The sequence below is a fragment of the Anneissia japonica genome, unplaced genomic scaffold (assembly GCF_011630105.1).
Source record: "Anneissia japonica isolate Jap-2015-1 unplaced genomic scaffold, ASM1163010v1 scaffold981_len364101_cov180, whole genome shotgun sequence".
NCBI lineage: Eukaryota > Metazoa > Echinodermata > Crinoidea > Comatulida > Comatulidae > Anneissia > Anneissia japonica.
The window spans coordinates 322,908-340,679 of record NW_022756110.1 but is presented as its reverse complement, the minus strand read 5'-3'; the positions used below and the strand labels follow the sequence as shown (position 1 = coordinate 340,679).

Genomic DNA, 17,772 nt, shown 5'->3' with positions numbered 1-17,772 from the left:
GGAGAATCCCTAAGGGTCCCATTCCAATTCCAAGAGCGATCGGAATTTCAGGAACACTGACCCGATTCACATGTTGATGAGAGTGGAAAAAGCTCTGCGCAATTGTAGGTATTTGTTTTGTTTTATTTTATTTATTCGACAATAAATAAATGCTAGGCCTATCTTTCTATCCTGGGAATTCTACAAGGGTGGTGGTTTGACCAACAAGAGGACAGACGTTGTCTAGCAGTCCAGTAGAAGCTAGGCTAGGCCTAAATAATACTATAATAGGCCTAGACATGCATGCTTGATTAGAAGATGATCAGTTACTCTCCATCACACATCCCGCGGGGATCTACATCTAACCTAAAGTAGGTTACTCTAGGCCTAAAATGATGTGTTTCACCGTGGTGGTTTTTCAACATATTCGCGATCGAACGTTACTTCTTGTTGCTCTTCGTGTTGTTTTCATTCACTTTAATTAAATTATTTTCATTAACATTATTCATTAATCATTAATTTAATATTATTTTAGCCTTCTAATCCCAGGGTCCTGGGTTCAAATCCTGTGACAGCAGGACTTTTTTTCTGACATCTAAAAGAAAGCAACTCCACTCCCTAAGCCAGATGTGTATAAGAGACAGATGGGACGTAGAACGTAATGACATCACTAAGATGTCATTTGCGCATGCCCCATTGCATTGCACAGGTTCTAGGATGACCAAATCAATCTTTGAGAGAACGTAAGAAGGTCACACACGAGTGGATCCGTTCTAGCGCCGCATAATTGTGCAAATCGAAAACTCCCTAATAACGCTGGGTATCGACTAAGCAACCGTTCTGCAACCTAGGAGCTGCAACTCAGTCATTGGGTTGCAGGAAAGTTTTGATGGGTTGCACAGTCTCTTCAGGAAAGATGTCACTACAAATAACAACTTCAAGTCAACAAAAAGCATAAAACGTAGCATGTGCATCAGTTTTGTTTTTGTAACATTTTCTTAATCAATAGTTTCATGTGAAAGATGTATTAATCCGATGAAAAATACCAACAAAAATATCAAAAATTATTTTTGAAATTAACTTTTTTGAAGTAATTATCAACTTAAACAAAGAAATTAGTGTACTAAATATTATTTAAAAATTATAGCAAAAAATGTTTATTATGTTATTACTGCCCCTGTAGGCCTAAACAAATGTTGAAACTCTGCAAGTCCCTGAAAAATCTCCCACCTGCATGACATCATCCAAACCATTAATAATAGATATATAATGTAGATTACACATTCTGGTTTGTCAGTTAAGCTTGATCATACACAATTTCAAAGGTACTATGAGTGGGTAACTGAAGGTGTTAACAATATCCACTAGGCAGATATCGAAACTTCATAAATGCACACCAATGTATGGACATTACATACCATGTCTGTTATAGATGTAATGATTATTGCAAATTTTTTTTTTCTACCCACAGTCCAGTAACTGACAGTCCTACTCCTGCAGTACAAATCGCAAACATCTTGTTGCTAAATGGCTGATCGAAATTCTAAGAAGAGTGCTACTCCTAAGAATCCACCTCCCACTTACATTGAGATGATCTGTAATGCCATTGGTGCACTGAAAGAAAGAAATGGTTGTTCCCATTATGCAATCGGCAAGTACATCAAAGCCAAATACAACATAGTTACTACCATGAATATCAACCTTAAAATGGCTTTGAAGCAGGGTGTTGAAAGTGGAATACTCATCCAGCCTAAAGGTACACATTTATTTAAATTAAACCAAGCTGAAGCTCAGGCAGAGGAGGAGGGTAAAAAGAAGGCAGCAGGAGCTAAAGAAAAGAAAAGGGCAAAGAAGGCAGTCAGGAAGGCGGCCAAGAAGGCAGTCAGGAAGGCGACCAAGGAGGCAATCAAGAAGGCAGCCAAGGAGGCAGCCATGAAGGCGGCTAAGGAGGCTCAGAAACCAGCCACTAACGATGTAAGCGTAAAATAGAACCTCTTTCTTTGGACAACTTTAGGAAAAAGTGTTTTATTTTATCAGTTGAAATGAGTCCAGTAAATAAAGTCTTAAAATAATATCTTGAAAACATTACCAATTACTGTAGGGAATTTTTTCATAGAGTATTTTAAAACCATTTTGGTTTTTTCCTGGTTACTGTTAATTGGAGTCTAAAATTTTTTTCTTGGCAGAAGCAGCAGGAACTTGTCTTTGTAACAAAGGAATCTTGGCAGAAATGTAGTTTTACATATCTGCTCTTTTGTTCTTTTTCACAAAATAAACTCATAAAGCCAATGTAGTTTGCCTATTTTTACAAAATATAAGTGTTGCATGTCAACTAATTGTTGCTATTTTTTTAGACTTGTCGGCCATTTGGAAGCATGGGTAATCAAAGCCAATCAGATCTCCTGCGTCAGCTGGGTAACAACATCTACAGAACTGTTACTGTTGGTCTCAGTCCTGTGTTACAAAAAGGGCGTTTGGAAAAAGCCATGCAGTACTACTCAGAAGCTTTGGAGTGCAGTGCTAGTCCAAGAGAATCAGCAGCTGCTAACAAAAATCTTGCAATGGTATCATGGAAGCTTGCAACACTAGAAAGCAATCGGACAGCACAGCATGTTCTTGTGTTGCACTTCTACAAAGAGGCACTCAAGAGTTTCTCAAAAGCCTGGAAATGTGGTCAAGTTGCTAAAAATGGCCACTTGTGGTCTGATAATGTGGTTCAGAAAATGCACCAGTGTTTGCAGGAGAGCCTTGATCTTGTCACCAACCAGCCCGATATGTGGGACGAGAAGAATAAGCTGATGATAATGGCATGTCAGCTTGTTCCAACAGGGTCATCCAAGGCTGAGGTGTCCATCTTGTACGTCGAGTTTCTGCTTTCGAAAGCAATCAACCTTCTCCAGAATGGTGTCTTCAGTAAATCTAAGAGCATTTTATATGATTGCCACCAACCTTTGGAGGAAGCTAGACGCTGTGGTAGAAGCGACAGAGTGATGTCAGAGGTTAGAGTTCTGCATGAGGATGTTGTGATGCAGACATCTGTAGTTGAGGTAAAGTTGAATTTGCAATTAATAAATATGTGAAACTAATGATCTTGAAGGGAAGAGAAGCAGAGAAAGATTAAACCTTTGGTGACTTTCATCGAAGGTATAAGCCTAATACAGTAAAACGTCCATTTTACGTACCCCTTGGTACCAAGGGGTGTTCATAAATTTAAAAATTCGTAAACTAGATCGGGAGCTAACCGTTAGCACTAACAGTTAGCACATGCGTGAGAACGCCCGATCGGTTAGCGCTAACCATTAGCAGTATCCGGATACCGTTAACGGTTAGCAAGTTGAGTGCGTTTTTATCATCAACCAATCACATGTACGCGTTTACAATTTCCAGTTTCTTATCGGCCAGTGATTCGATCATAATATTGTTGGTATCCGGATCGGGATTTTCACGTATAGACGCACGGCAGCTAACGGTTAGCAGGATCCGGATCCTGCTGACTGTAACATCCAAGGATGTCACCAGCTTTTTGAAGTGCCGGTCGGCGATCATTCCGCGTTTTCCCGGGGGTGGGGGTGCCAACACCCCCCCCCCCCCCCATTTACCCGGGGGTGGGGGTCGCCATATTCGTGAAAGCTCTTAAAAACCAAAAGGCCTAAGTAAGTCGAGCAGGCCTAGGCCCAAGGCTAGCTGACGCGATTTTTTTTATGGCTAGGCCCAAGTAGGCCTAGGCCAGAATTTGAGGAATGCAACAAAACAGATGAAGATGAGACTTACTGTAGGCCTAATTAAATTCAATAGTTGACATGCTTTGTTTTAGATTTAAAAATAATAATGAACAAATCCCGGCGACAAAGCGTCGATGCCACTGTACCCAGCCGCATTGTTTGCCGTAATTTCACATGTTTGACGATTACCACGATGAGAATGTGTATGTCACTGATTCATGTGCAATCATTTATTTATTTTTTGTCCATTTACACACATTATATATCAATTATAATTAAAAGTGAAAAACTTAAAATACAAAATGAAAAGAAAGTAAAGAAATAAAACATAAATCAGGTTTCGTAAATTTTTAATAATCTTCCTGCCCCGGACAATGATCTCATAATAAAACACTTGAATTGTCACGATTTCAACTTTAACCTTTGAATGTGTACAGAGCAACCGTGTCATGCCGGCCCACGATGTTCGCTATGACTCAACTGGGCCTAGGCTGTTAAGTTAGTGCAGTATTTTGTTACAATTAACGTAACCACGGAAACATTTATTGTATTCTTATTGTTTTTATCTATCAATTTAGCTTGTCTATTGTGTTTAGGTAAACTAATTATTTTGTTACAATTTGTAAACTGTTGAAATAATAGTGGTGGTCGGGAGCCTGTAAATCCTGGTCGGAAATGTTGAGTGCTGGACGGGCCCGTCCACCGCCGACCAGCGTGGTGACATCCCTGAACATCATCCTTTAAACAGACCTGATCTTGTCATTAAGACTAAGTTTAATAAAAATAGTTCACATTGAAAATTGACTCTGGTGACTTTTCAAAGAATCATTGTTTGTGTACCATGTTCAAGGCCCTGTCCAGACTATCAAATTTTATTTGATAAAAACATGTGGTGCCCAAATATGGTCATGATGACATCACATCATGTGACCATGTGACTGAATTTTTAAAGTATAACTCTGTAACTAAATCTTATTTACTATGTAATCTTATGATCTTGTGTTGTGGAGTTGAATGGCTTGTTGGATAAAGATGCTCACCTTCCAATGGCAGGGTCCTTAGTGAAAAAAACAGCTCCACTCCCTAAGCCTTGATATAAGGCTTGTGGAAGAATAGTATACACCTACTGAAAAGGTCACCCTGTATAAAGACCAAAAAAAAAATTAATTAAATTTGTTTTTAATATAACACAGGCAAGACAAGCGTTAAGGACTGCAGATGATCTGAAGCAAAATATTCTGATGTCAGAGGAAAACTTAAGCATAGACATGGTCTGGGAAGTTCTTGACTGGTACAAGAAAGCCATCCTCCTGACAAGGGAAAAAGACGTCGAGCTGGAGGCCATCGCTATGAGCCGAATGGGTGTGATTTATGACAGCATCCTAAAGTTGAGATTCAAAGCCAGACCATATTTTAAGTAAGTATATGAGCACATTACAGTAGAACCCCTCATTTACGAACCCTGATTTTACGAACGTAAAATTATGTCATTGTTGTCATAAATAAAGTTCCTATTTCATGTACAAAACACACACGCGTGTCAAGAATTAATCGTTAGACGCGTGCTGGAGTTTATTCACTCGGTCTTATTTAGACAGTGTGCTGTACACTATCAGCAATCTCTACTACAATACAAAACGCAGATAGTGCGCTTTGAATACGCTGACATTCAACACGGTGATCATACTTCATGTCTGCAGCCGTGTGAAAACAACGCCAAATGAGTAAGTTGTCGGTATATCTATAGGCGCATGATTTATTCATCTATGAATACACCACCCTCATATCGTAATTTAATGAACCCCCTAATTATGAATGGATTTTACTTATCAAATCTAACTACTGTAACGTTAATCTACCATTTCATTATTTCCCCCATAAAATAAGACACTGACACCCACATTTTAACTTTATTATTCATTACATAAATGTTAATGGTAGGCATAGAACAAAAAAAAGTCCAAGCGCCGTGTCTACAGCCAATCAGAGCTCTTCTTTTAAAAAGTTGTGAACCCCTGGTTTCCGGGTTATTCTGTACAGGTATTTACTTGACGCCACAAGCACATGGGTCGAGTAAAAAACATTGTTGCGTTACTCGCCCTGTTGTGGCGCCCGCGGGGCTGTGTTTCTTCGTAAGCTAGAAGATAAGTCATATATTATTGCCCGAGAAAGAGAGAATAAAATTTGTATACACATTAACAAGTACAGTATGCATAGTACTGTACATTATTATGATCTTTATTTTGAATTTCTTTTGAGCGCAAGTTGGAGTTTTGGCTCCAATCCAACAAAATTTCTGTCCAGGCCTAGCCTAGCTAGCCCAGCCTAGCATATCGGTAGTGTAAATACATAGGAATTTCACACAACCCTGATTTTACGTACGCATGATTTTTACGAACGCCTCTGGGCCCGTTCCGTACGTAAATGAGAGGTTATACTGTACTTACTGACTGGTAATCCTCTTCCTACACTGATGCACATAAGGCATATACAAATAATCTCCAACTTTGACGGTCTCGTGTCCAGCCTGTTTACTGTACAGCTCATCCTAGGTTTTCCCGTTTTCCTTAACCTCACGCCCCGCAAAATTCCTCCAAGTTCATGTTGAGATCATAATGTTAACTTGTGTGTAGTAGATTTTTTATACTATAATGTGAATAGGCCAAAACAACAGAAATTGTGTGTTGTTGCCCAAGATCAGTGACAAATTTTGCAATCACGGTCAGTCACTCCATGCATTCTAGCTGGAAAAATAGTTACAACCAGGCATAAAATTGGTGGTTAATGTCTCAGATGTGTATATTTTTGCCAAGAAAAAGTCAAATAGATTTTTGAGATTTGGGTTTGATGCGGTGTGGGTAGCTAAAATGGCTAGCCTAATTATAAATGCAAGTACAAAGTTTAATGGCATAGTAAAATCCGAGAGAGAATCATCTCCCTATTTGTATAGCTTGACTGTCTTACATACCCACTTATATTATAATTATATGAATGATGATCTTCTTTCAACAGAGGGGCAATAACTCTGGCACATAGCCTCCATCCACGTGTTCTCACCAACGAAGAATGGTACCAAGTCTGTGCGCAAACTCTTGAATCCTACCAGATAGAGACAGTGGCTGAAGAAACTCGCGCATGGATGAAAGAACGAGAAGAAACACTAAAGAAATTGGAGCCACAGATCAAGAAATTTAAGTACATCGATGATAATTACGAATGTCTAAAGTACATCTACAAGAACCATCCACCAAAGAAGGAGGAACACAAGTTGCCAGATGATTTACCTGAGCCATCAAAGATCAAAGACTCACAGGTGAAGAAGTGTCTGCAGAAAGCCATTTTACACTACCATCCAGATCACAACTCGAAGGAGAAGTTTGGTAAGGAATGGCATGTCCTCTGCGAAGAGATCATCAAGGTGTTTACACACAAGTACAACTGCATGAAGGGGGTTTAAGCAGACAACCCAGGATGTAGACGGCTATTGGCCAGTTTCTTTTAATCTATCCATTTATATATTGATCTACACATTTTTATACTGCAAATCATTTTTACTTCTAGACGTTTGTTTAATGTACATACGATTTTCTCTTGTTTATATGTTATAATTGCATGCAATCAAAAAATTGATTTGAAATTTAAACAGTATAACAATCATAGAGCATTTGTTGATCAAATGTAGTGCAACACAGTGCATGAAGTTCATTTACAAATAATTCTGTTTTCCAAGTGCATATGCTTCTTTTAAATGTATAGTGTTTTGCAAATAATAGATTAATGATTTTTATAGACAAATTATTGTATTTTAAACTATTTTAGACGAATCACAGAATAATGAAGTAAAGTTACATGTTTTTGTAGTATCTTTCAAATAATAATTACTGTAATGACTTTTAGACAAATTATTGTGTTAATATTTTATAAGAATCACAGAATAGTGAAGTAGAGAAAGTATGAAACATGGAATTTATGCTTAGGGGTCGTTCACAATTATCTACATTTTTACATGTGTACAAACAGTAATCTTTTCAGTACCCCATACCTCCCCTCTGAAAGTGTACTAAAAAATGTTGATTTTGCAAAACCATTCTCCATTTTTTTGTGAGGTCAACTTTAAAGCAATGTACTTGGTTGCTTAAAATTTAATTTTATATCCATGGTGACATTATAATTTTACTATTATTTTACATATTGCATGTTATTTTGAATCAACATTTTTTGCATATGTAAAAGTGTACAAATTTGTCTATCCCCTCCCCCTAGCTTACTGTTTGTACACATGTGAAAATGTTGATAATGTTGAATGCCTTACCAAGTGATTATAGCAGCATTATTATCTAGTGGGTGGGTGGGTGTGTATGTTTTATTAATAAAGTTATTAAAAGTTTTGTATTTGAAATTTTATTTGGTATTTTTGAATATTGTACAGTTTTTATACAGGGCATGACAGCGACACACAACAGCAGCATAACAAATAGAACATACTGTATGTTTATTCTTAATTATTGCATTGAAATTATGAATGTTCCCATAAAGGTATCAGGAATAGACAAATTAGGGACCTAACACATATTTGATTTTATTATTTTATCGATAAATATCGGAAGATATCACCGGTCATAAAATATGGACAAATATTAATACTGAATATCTCATTGAAAAGGTTAAGGAACACTGATTTATTAAAGACGTTATAACTGATTGAAAGATAAAAGATTTGATTGATCAGTCTTCGGAGTTACACAATTTTTGCTAAAAATGCTTTATAAATAAATAAATTGATTAATAGATTAATTTTGAATTTATGCACCTTTACATTGAGAAGTTGCCACTGATAACAAAGTAAAAATTTTAATCATTCCTGATCGCATCTGCCTTGTCTTTTGTTAGTGTTTAGTATTCTTAGTTTGTCGGGAAAGAACCTCTGAAACCAGGGCAGAACATTTATAGATAACACCACAAATTACCGTAACAAAACAAGTTCGATTTGATATAATTCGATTTGACAGATAGCTGTGTTGTCGCACTTAATTGTTTCCTAGATAATTATGTCCTCAAAATAAATATTGTAACAAGCTTTTTCAAACAGTCCGACCCATGTGGGTTGAAAACTAGTGAAACGGAATCATTAATAGAAAACTACTATTTTAATCTTATAATTTGGGAGTAAAATACAAAATTGAATGCTGCTTTTTTACCTAAATATGAATATAAGAATTATCAGTATAGTGTATTATATGTTATTTGTAATGTTGAGCCCAGAAACGTACAATAACAATAGTTCGCACACCCCCGTTTAATAATGAGGTATTTTCTAAACGTTAATCTTGTGGATTCCATCGTTCTCTCTGAAGTCCCACCCACATCCAAAGTTTGACAGGTTACCGTTGGTTTCATGCATTCAACGCTCAACGTGAGTACATTTGAGAGTGGCAATTTTTTATCTCTGTAATTACTGCAGTCGTATACCTGTTATATACCACTCTTGGGACATTCAAAATATAAGGGGGGTGGGTGGGGATGGTGGAGACCCCAAGAAATATCTGAACAAATACTGCTTGATTTCGATGTGACATTTCTTTGCTTCTACAATCACAATGAATTCCAATCATCATGAGTGTCCATAATGAAAAATGAACACAAATAGTGTTAATGAGGAAGATATGCTTTACAAACGACCATTAGAACTGATATTTTTTATTCCCCGACGAAATCTTCTCTTTCTCCCTGACTGGTTGAAGGGTGTAGGGCCTTCCCCGACAAGCACCCCACCCCCCGCTCCAGTGCTACCATTGATGCAGACAGGGAAGAACATTTATAGATAACACAAATTACCGAAACAAAACAAGTTCGATTCGATATAGTGTAATTCGATTTGATAATAGATAGGCCTAGGTAGCGTTGATAGTGTTGACGCGCTAAACTGTTACCTATAATGTCCTTCCTTTTTACCAAAGAATATAGATATACCCTAGGAGCCAGATCAAGTGCTTTGAGGTGCAGAGAATTTGGCTTAAAAAATCGGTTAAGGGTGGTCCAAAAATCATTTTTGGCTTGGTATTACATTTTAAAATGTGGCAAAAGGTAATGGTCAAAGGTCATAGCCATGAATTCAAGTCAACTCGGTCCGATCCCAGTCAACTCGGGCCGAGGTCAATTCGGCCCCATGTCAACTCGGCCCCATGTCAACTCGGCCCCAAGTCAACTCGGCCCCAAGTCAACTCGGCCCCAATTTACTGAATTTTGATTTGAATGCACAGACGAATTATGCCAAATAAAGTGTTTTACATCATTGCCTTTGTTATTTCTTTTTCATATAATAATATTAAAATAATAATAAAAGGTATAATATAACTGATGATAATAACGGTATGATGACAATAATAACTATATAATAATGACAATACCTTATAAGTTATAGACATATTAATATACAATATATATGTATATATATTTAAATATATATAGGAATATATGTATATAAATCATGATATAATACATAAAATCGAAACTGTCTTTATGTTTAAGAAATAATAACGAATACAATTATGTATGGTCTTTAGAAACACTTTATTATAGAGAAAATAAATCTATTAAATACCTCTTTATTTACAATTATATTTATTTTGCTTTATACATATATATATATATATATATATATATATATATATATTCAAATATATATACATATATATATATATATACACTATACATTCATATATAGTGGTACCACGGGTGGTAGAGAGTTAATTTTGGTCTCTTGGTCTCAACTTGTTCGGAACAATCATATTTCTATTTGCTATTGTCGCGTGCTGCCAGTCACCACTCTCAAAATAAGGACACAAAAACGACTGCAGAACGGTTCGACTTCTTTTATTGAAGCAAGGAAGTCCCTCAACAGTGAAAACAAAAAACCCCAACAAGTTAATGGCAATCATAACCCTGCAAAACAACAATTATCAGTCACAGTATTAACATATACTAAATCTGAATCAATTAAATACGGCCATCTTGACTTACAGGTTAACAATAGGCCTCTAACGATACAAACGACACGGTAGCCTACTCAATCTTCCAATCCCGGTCCTCACAATGACAGAAAATTGTACTTCATAAGGCTACAGAACTAAACAACGAAGTACCAACTAAATATGGGTTCTATACTGTATTTTCCAATAAACATAAAATATTCAATATAGTAGTAATTAATTAACACAGGTAATTGCCATTAATAAAGCAGTACCACAACCATGAACAATGCAATAGTCTACATTATCACAACTTCATCGGCTATAACAAAAATAATTATTAACATTAACATATATATTTTTGGATTATTTAATTATTGTTAATTACTATACCAATACCAATTCATTATATGATCAAACAAATTCATTACAGAACAAAATATACGCCTACCTTAACTCGGTTAACCAGTCTATGACACGACTAACCGCACCAATGTACTATTGTCAACTGATGGATTCTAGCATTCAAACCTGCCGCGCCCAACCCCGAACTAATTACCATACCGGTGTAGCGCACACAGGATGAATATTTGACATCCATACGTTCATTTAAAAGTTCGAACCCCACAGTCCATCCTGACAAATAATTATTGTCCCAATGATTATTATACCTATTTTAATACACACAATTTAACTTCATTTATTCATACAACACACATATCATAACATAATTAATACAACTTATCTACAAATTACAGTATGACCTAGTCTCTATAGTTAATCTATCTTATTGTTAAAATAAGGTGGTAAGTTATGAGGATTAGGATGTTTCCCTTTATTACTCCGTTTAGACCGCCTAAGAGTTTGAGTTTCTACAGGTTCTTCCCTTTGAATATGCATACGTAATGGATCCTGAAATATAACAAAACCCTCAATATCGGAGTCACTACTACTAGAATCAACGTCCGCATCATTATCAATAAATTACGGTTCACTTTTTTCGTCAGTCCACCATTACTAGGCTTAATGATAAGTTTCATTGTTAACTTTCCCTTGATTTTCAGAAATATCAGGCACCAATGTTGATTCCACAACCTAACAAAAACAGAGTGTACCTCTTCACTATTCATATTGGTAGGACATCTACTCAAGGCATCCACGCACTTGTTACTAGTCCCCGGTCGATATTTTATGTCGATATTAAACCCTGCTAACTGCGCCACCCATCTTTGCTCCACAACACCTAACTTTGCAGTTTGTAAGTAAACTAAAGGGTTGTGATCAGTATAAACAATTGTACGTCCACCTATTAAATATTCTCTCAATTTATCTGCCACCGCCCATTTTAACGCAAGAAGCTCTAATTTATAACTTGCACCATAATTCTTCTCTGCTCCACGAAGACCACGGCTCGCATAAGCAATAGGATGTAATCGACCAGCATCATCCATCTGATTCAAACATGCCCCGATACCCTTTAAGCTCACATCAACTTCCAATATAAATTCTTTACCAAAATCAGGATAAATTAGAACTGGAGAAGTAGACAATAACTCCTTAAGTTTGTTACATGAATCGTGAGCTTCAGCATTCCATTCAAACTTCATCGACAACTGTCCAACCTTCTGATACCTCAAACTTTTCCTTGATGGACGTTGAGTTTGCCCTACTAATGCATGCAGGGGCGCAGCAATCTGGAAATGCATCAACAAACTTGCGATAATATGACGCAAGTCCTAAAAATGACCGGAGCTCGTCACATGGTGTTGGAATAGGCCACTCTCGTATACGAGACACTTTAGATGGATCCATTGATACCCCCTTCTCTGAAGCTACATGTCCAAGATGCTGTACCTCTCGTTTCAGAAATTTACATTTCTTTCCTTTCAATTTTAAATTGAAATTGCGCAAACGCCTAAATACTTCACCTAATCTATCCAAATGATAGAGTTTCAGAGAATACAAGGATATCATCTAAATATATAACCAACTTAGAAAAATTCATGTCACCAAATATTAAATCCATCACCCTCTGAAAAGTACATGGGCTATTTACCAATCCATGGGGCATACGAACGAATTCAAATAACCCCCAGGTTACACGGAACGCCGTTTTCTCTATAGACGACTCCTCCATTAAAATTTGAAAATACCTACTTGCTAAATCAATGTCGAGAAATATTTGACCCACACAAACTTTCCTCTATTTGGGGTAAAGGGAAAGAGTCTCTTATAGTATTCAAATTTAATTGACGGTAATCAATGCACATCCTTACAGAACCATCTTTTTTCCTAACAGGGACAATTGGACTTGCATACGGGCTTGACGAATGCCTAATAACCCCCCGATCTAACATATCTTGTAACAGTATTTTAATTTCCGGGACTTGGGTTGGAGGTATACGGCGATATGGCAACCTGGTAGCTGGTCCTTCCTTAGTTTTGATGCTATGAGGAATTGCGTCACAGCAGCGAAGATCCATATCATCGTCAGCAAAAACATCAGTATTTCTATAAATAAGATCCTCTAGTGCTGCTTTTTCGTCCAAGTTTAAGCCTTCCAAAGACACTCCCTTTGGTAACTCGTGTACAATTTCTTTAGATCCCGTATCTGGCGGAGTAATTGAGATTTTTCCTATTTCAGAATCCTTAAGTCGATGAAAGTCTTCTCGACTAGGCTGTACAACATCAGCAACACCAACCTCTACTATCCCATCACCATTACGTAATACCACTTCTGATATAGATTCTATCGCCAATATTTCAGCAATTGGTGTTCCAGGACTCATCACACACTTCTTTGAAGTACAATTTGCTATAATTACATCTACAGTGTGATCATTCACTTTGGTACAACCCTCATACAACTGGAGACCTTCACCTACTACCCCAAATCCATCACATCTTTCCATCAAAATATCTTTCCCTTCTAAATGGGATAGGTCTTCTACCTCACAACTTACTCTTCTAATAGTATACGGAGGAACAGTCTCGGAGTTTATTCCAGTTTTTAGCACTGTATTCTTGTTTAGGTTAGACTTATTATCTAAGTGTAGAGCAGACATAATACCATCGCTACCTACTTCTCCTCCGGGAAACATACATCTGAGTGCATTGCAGCCTGATATCACTGGATGCTGTTTCTGAAGTGCAGCACTGGCATCTTCTCTCACAATTAGGAATCCAACATTTGCCATCATCTCACTAAACTTCACTTCTGCTTTAATAAAACCAACAATAGGAATACTAATCCCAGAAACACTAATAAAACCAACAATAGGAAAACTAATCCCAGAAACACCAACAACTTTAATGAGGTTCGACGTATCTTTTGGTTCGTCTGTGGTAGCTTGGAGATGCTTACGATAATATTCCCATGAAATTAGGTTCGCCTCTGCTCCAGTATCCAAGACGCAACTCGTATGTACTCCATTTATCTCTATTTCTGCTACTGGACTGCTAGAAATAAGAAGACTAATTAAATCATTATGTACTTTTGACATTACCCCACACCCTCCAGTAGTCAGTTTTCTCTTACAACTTTCTCTGCGTTAGGAGTCACCATCTTAATCTTACACTCATTCTTCTTGTGACCAACTTGTCCACAACAATAGCACTTTGGTAAGTGTGGCCTACAGACTTGTTGTCGGCAGTATCTAGCTATGTGACCTTTATTCCCACATGTAAAACAGGTAATGTCTCGATTTGATTGATCTTTCCTCTGGTCATGTCGTTTCAACTCATTAACCGCACCTACGACCTCTTTCACTAAACCCTTCAATTCCTCCACTTCCTCTTTAAGTTTTACTACAGATGCATCCGACTGTTCCTTCTCTTGATGAGCAGCATATACCTTCGCCTTCGTCGTACTTCTACCCAAATCCTGGAACAGTTCTAACAGTGCTGTTCTCATTTCCAGAAAAGTCTGTCCACTGTTACTCAGCGCCATCTGTCTCAACTGTAGTCTGGTAGTATCATCATTACATCCTTGCATTAATCTTTCCTTCAGAGTAGCATCCTTCATTTACCTCAGAGCTGCAATCTCTTATGGTTTGGCAATGGCTTCCATTCTGTCATAAATTCTTATTAAAGCATTTCTAAAATCAGCCAAATTCTCTCCTTGCTGCTGTTGTAAATATAATTCACTACTCAACGCTGGAAGTTTTTCACCTGGACCAAACCTTGCTTTTAATTTATTAATTATTTCTGTTACATTCTCTTTAACTGACTGAGGATGACAAAGAATCTCGTCCTTCGCTGGACCATATAAGTGGGTTAAGAGTGTTTGGGCCCTTTCCCTATTATCAAGACAATAAAATTCACAATACTCTTCAAATTCACGTAAGTATTCAATCAAAGAGGTATCCCCGGGTTTCATTGGACTACTACCGCCGAACTTCCCTAACTTTAATATAGGAAGACTTCTACCTCGTGAAACCTTACCAAATCCACCCGTGATTGCCCCCACTAATTGTTCAGCCCATGGTGGCATGGCCTCAGAACCAGCCGCAGCTTTACCTCCCATAGCCATATTAATCAAATATAAATTGTAATTACAAGTTACATACAATACTATAAAAGCACTATTGGGAAATACATTTAAATATAAAAATATATAAATATTATCATAGGAATACAAATTATCAATATAAAATAGTTATGATATCAAAAGATACATCAATTTCACAGTCTAACTGGCTGGGGTTGATCGTTGCTTGATATATATGTGTGTGTATATATATATATATATATATATATAATTGAAAACCTGAAGCCTAATATTGTTACCCAATCAGTTATTTAAAGTTTCATTACATTTAATATTAACACTTCCCTTAACAGTTTTATATTTGATCTCTTTTGTATTTTTTTAGACGGCAAGTAGAGGCAAAGCACTGATACTCAGAGCAAAGGTTTGTGTTAGCTGTGTATATTTTAATTAATTAATATTAATAATTTATATTTATTACAAGATTTCAGTTTTAATAATAGCTTAGGGTAAGTTATCCACTTTAATAATGTAAAATATGCATGATTTATTATATGACTCCTATGGACTTAGTGGTGATTTATTGTGACTTATAATTAGGATTTACTTATGACTTACAATATTTTCTTTTGACTTATATTAATGTTTAGCTTATAATATTTACACATGATTTATGAAACTTACTTGTGATTTTTCAGTAGTATGAATAAGATTACATTTAATGTAAATTCTCAGAAGTACAGGGATAACACAAGCACACTCATAAATAATGTGAAGTAATAAAACGCTTAAATTATATTCCAGGTTTCCCAACTACTCGAATGTTAAGCTATAAACTATTACATTTTTTAAATTTTCAGTTTAAAGGCAGGCTCCGGTTGCAGACAATTTTTTATATATAATAATGATAATAATGTCATGAGGAAATGCATTTAAATATAAAAATATATATAGATATTATCATATGAATACAAAATATCAATATAAAATAGTTATAATATCAAAAGATACATCAATTTCACTGTCCAACTTGCTGGGGTTAATCATCTCTTGACTTGACTCTTCCTATCACTGGTCCAATCCCACTTCTGACACCATTTTGTCGCGCGCTGCCAGTCACTACTCCCAAAGTAAGGACACAGAAACGACTGCAGAACGGTTCGACTTCGTTTATTGAAGCAAGGAAGTCACTCAACAGTGAAAACATCAAAATTTCCCAACAGAAGGAAAACGAAAACGAAAAACCCCAACTAGTTAATGGCAATCATAACACTGCAAAACAACAACAATTATCAGTCACAGTATTAACATACTAAATCTGAATAAATTAAATACGTACAATAATTCAATAAATTATCGGTCATCTTGACTTACAGGTTAACAATAGGCCTAACGATGCAAACGACATGGTACTCAATCTTACAATTCCGGTCCTCACAATGACAGAAAACTGTACTTCATAAGGCTACAGAACTAAACAACGAAGTACCAACTAAATATGGGTTCTATATTGTATTTTCCAATAAACATAAAATATTCAATATAGTAGTAATTAATTAACACAGGTAAATGCCACTAATAAAAAAAAACCATGAACAATGCAATAGTCTACATTAACTTCATCGGCTATAACAAAAATAATTATTAACATTAACATATATATTTTTGGATTATTTAATTATTGTTAACTACTATACCAATACCAATTCATTATATGATCAAACAAATTCATTACAGAACAAAATATACGCCTACCTTAACTCGGTTAACCATTCTATGGCAAACACACGACTAACCGCACCAACGTACTATTGTCAACTGATGGATTCTAGCATTCAAACCTGCCGCGCCCAACCCCGAACTAATTAACATACCGGTGTAGCGCACACAGGATGAATATTTGACATCCATACGTTCGTTTAAATGTTCGAATCCCACACTATAATATTACATTTTGCTATAAAATGCCATTGCTAACCTTTGACATGTTTCAAGGTCATGTGTCTATATGGTCTAATCAGGGAGTTGTAAATAACAACTCCCTGGTCTAATAAAACAGTTTGCTAACAAGTGACCGGAAATGCCGTTTCTGACCTTTGACCTATTTTACTAACATAGCCATTGAACCCTTATTATCTCCACAACCACTAGTGGTAGAGAGTTAATTTTGGTGCAAATTTGTTCCGAACATTCATGTTTCTCTACGCTAATAGTTTTTTTTTTTTTTTTTTTTTTTTCTAAAAATGACCGGAAACGCCGTTTCTAACCTTTGACATGTTTCAATGTCACAGCCATAGGGTCCTTGTATCTCTGCAACCACTGGTGGCAGAGAGTTAATTGTTGTGTCAATTTGATTGGAACATTCATGTTTCTAATTGGTCTAATAAATAGGTTGCTAACAATGGCTGGAAATGCTGTTTCTGAGCTTTGACACGTTTTAATACGCATCCCTATGTCTGTGAATGTTGGCTGTACAGATCGATCTAAAATTATTCAGTAGACACACATTTCTATTTACTTTATTACTATTAGACTATTCAGGTAAAAGTACCAAAAATGCTGTTGCCTTCCTTTGACCCTCATTACAGTTCATTTCTTATAGGCTATATATATA

The 17,772-nt window shown here is 36.3% G+C and overlaps 1 protein-coding gene across 1 annotated transcript; it reads left to right on the top strand.

The window, feature by feature from the left end:
• On the top strand, positions 1–7,249 carry LOC117123991. Its single transcript, XM_033270092.1, has 5 exons — positions 1–104; positions 1,451–1,953; positions 2,334–3,026; positions 4,895–5,118; positions 6,714–7,249. The coding sequence occupies exons 2-5, from the start codon at positions 1,507–1,509 to the stop codon at positions 7,156–7,158; spliced, it is 1,809 nt and encodes a 602-aa protein (XP_033125983.1). The 5' UTR covers positions 1–104; positions 1,451–1,506; the 3' UTR covers positions 7,159–7,249.
• Positions 7,250–17,772: the final 10,523 nt, after the last annotated feature.

What these genes read in the sequence shown, in the direction of transcription:
- LOC117123991 (XM_033270092.1), top strand. Translation starts at nt 1,507, where the DNA reads ATGGCTGATCGAAATTCTAAGAAGAGTGCTACTCCTAAGAATCCACCT. An exon ending in TGCAGACATCTGTAGTTGAG is followed by an intron (nt 3,027 to 4,894) that starts GTAAAGTTGAAT and finishes AATATAACACAG; the next exon opens with GCAAGACAAGCGTTAAGGAC. An exon ending in AAAGCCAGACCATATTTTAA is followed by an intron (nt 5,119 to 6,713) that starts GTAAGTATATGA and finishes TTCTTTCAACAG; the next exon opens with AGGGGCAATAACTCTGGCAC.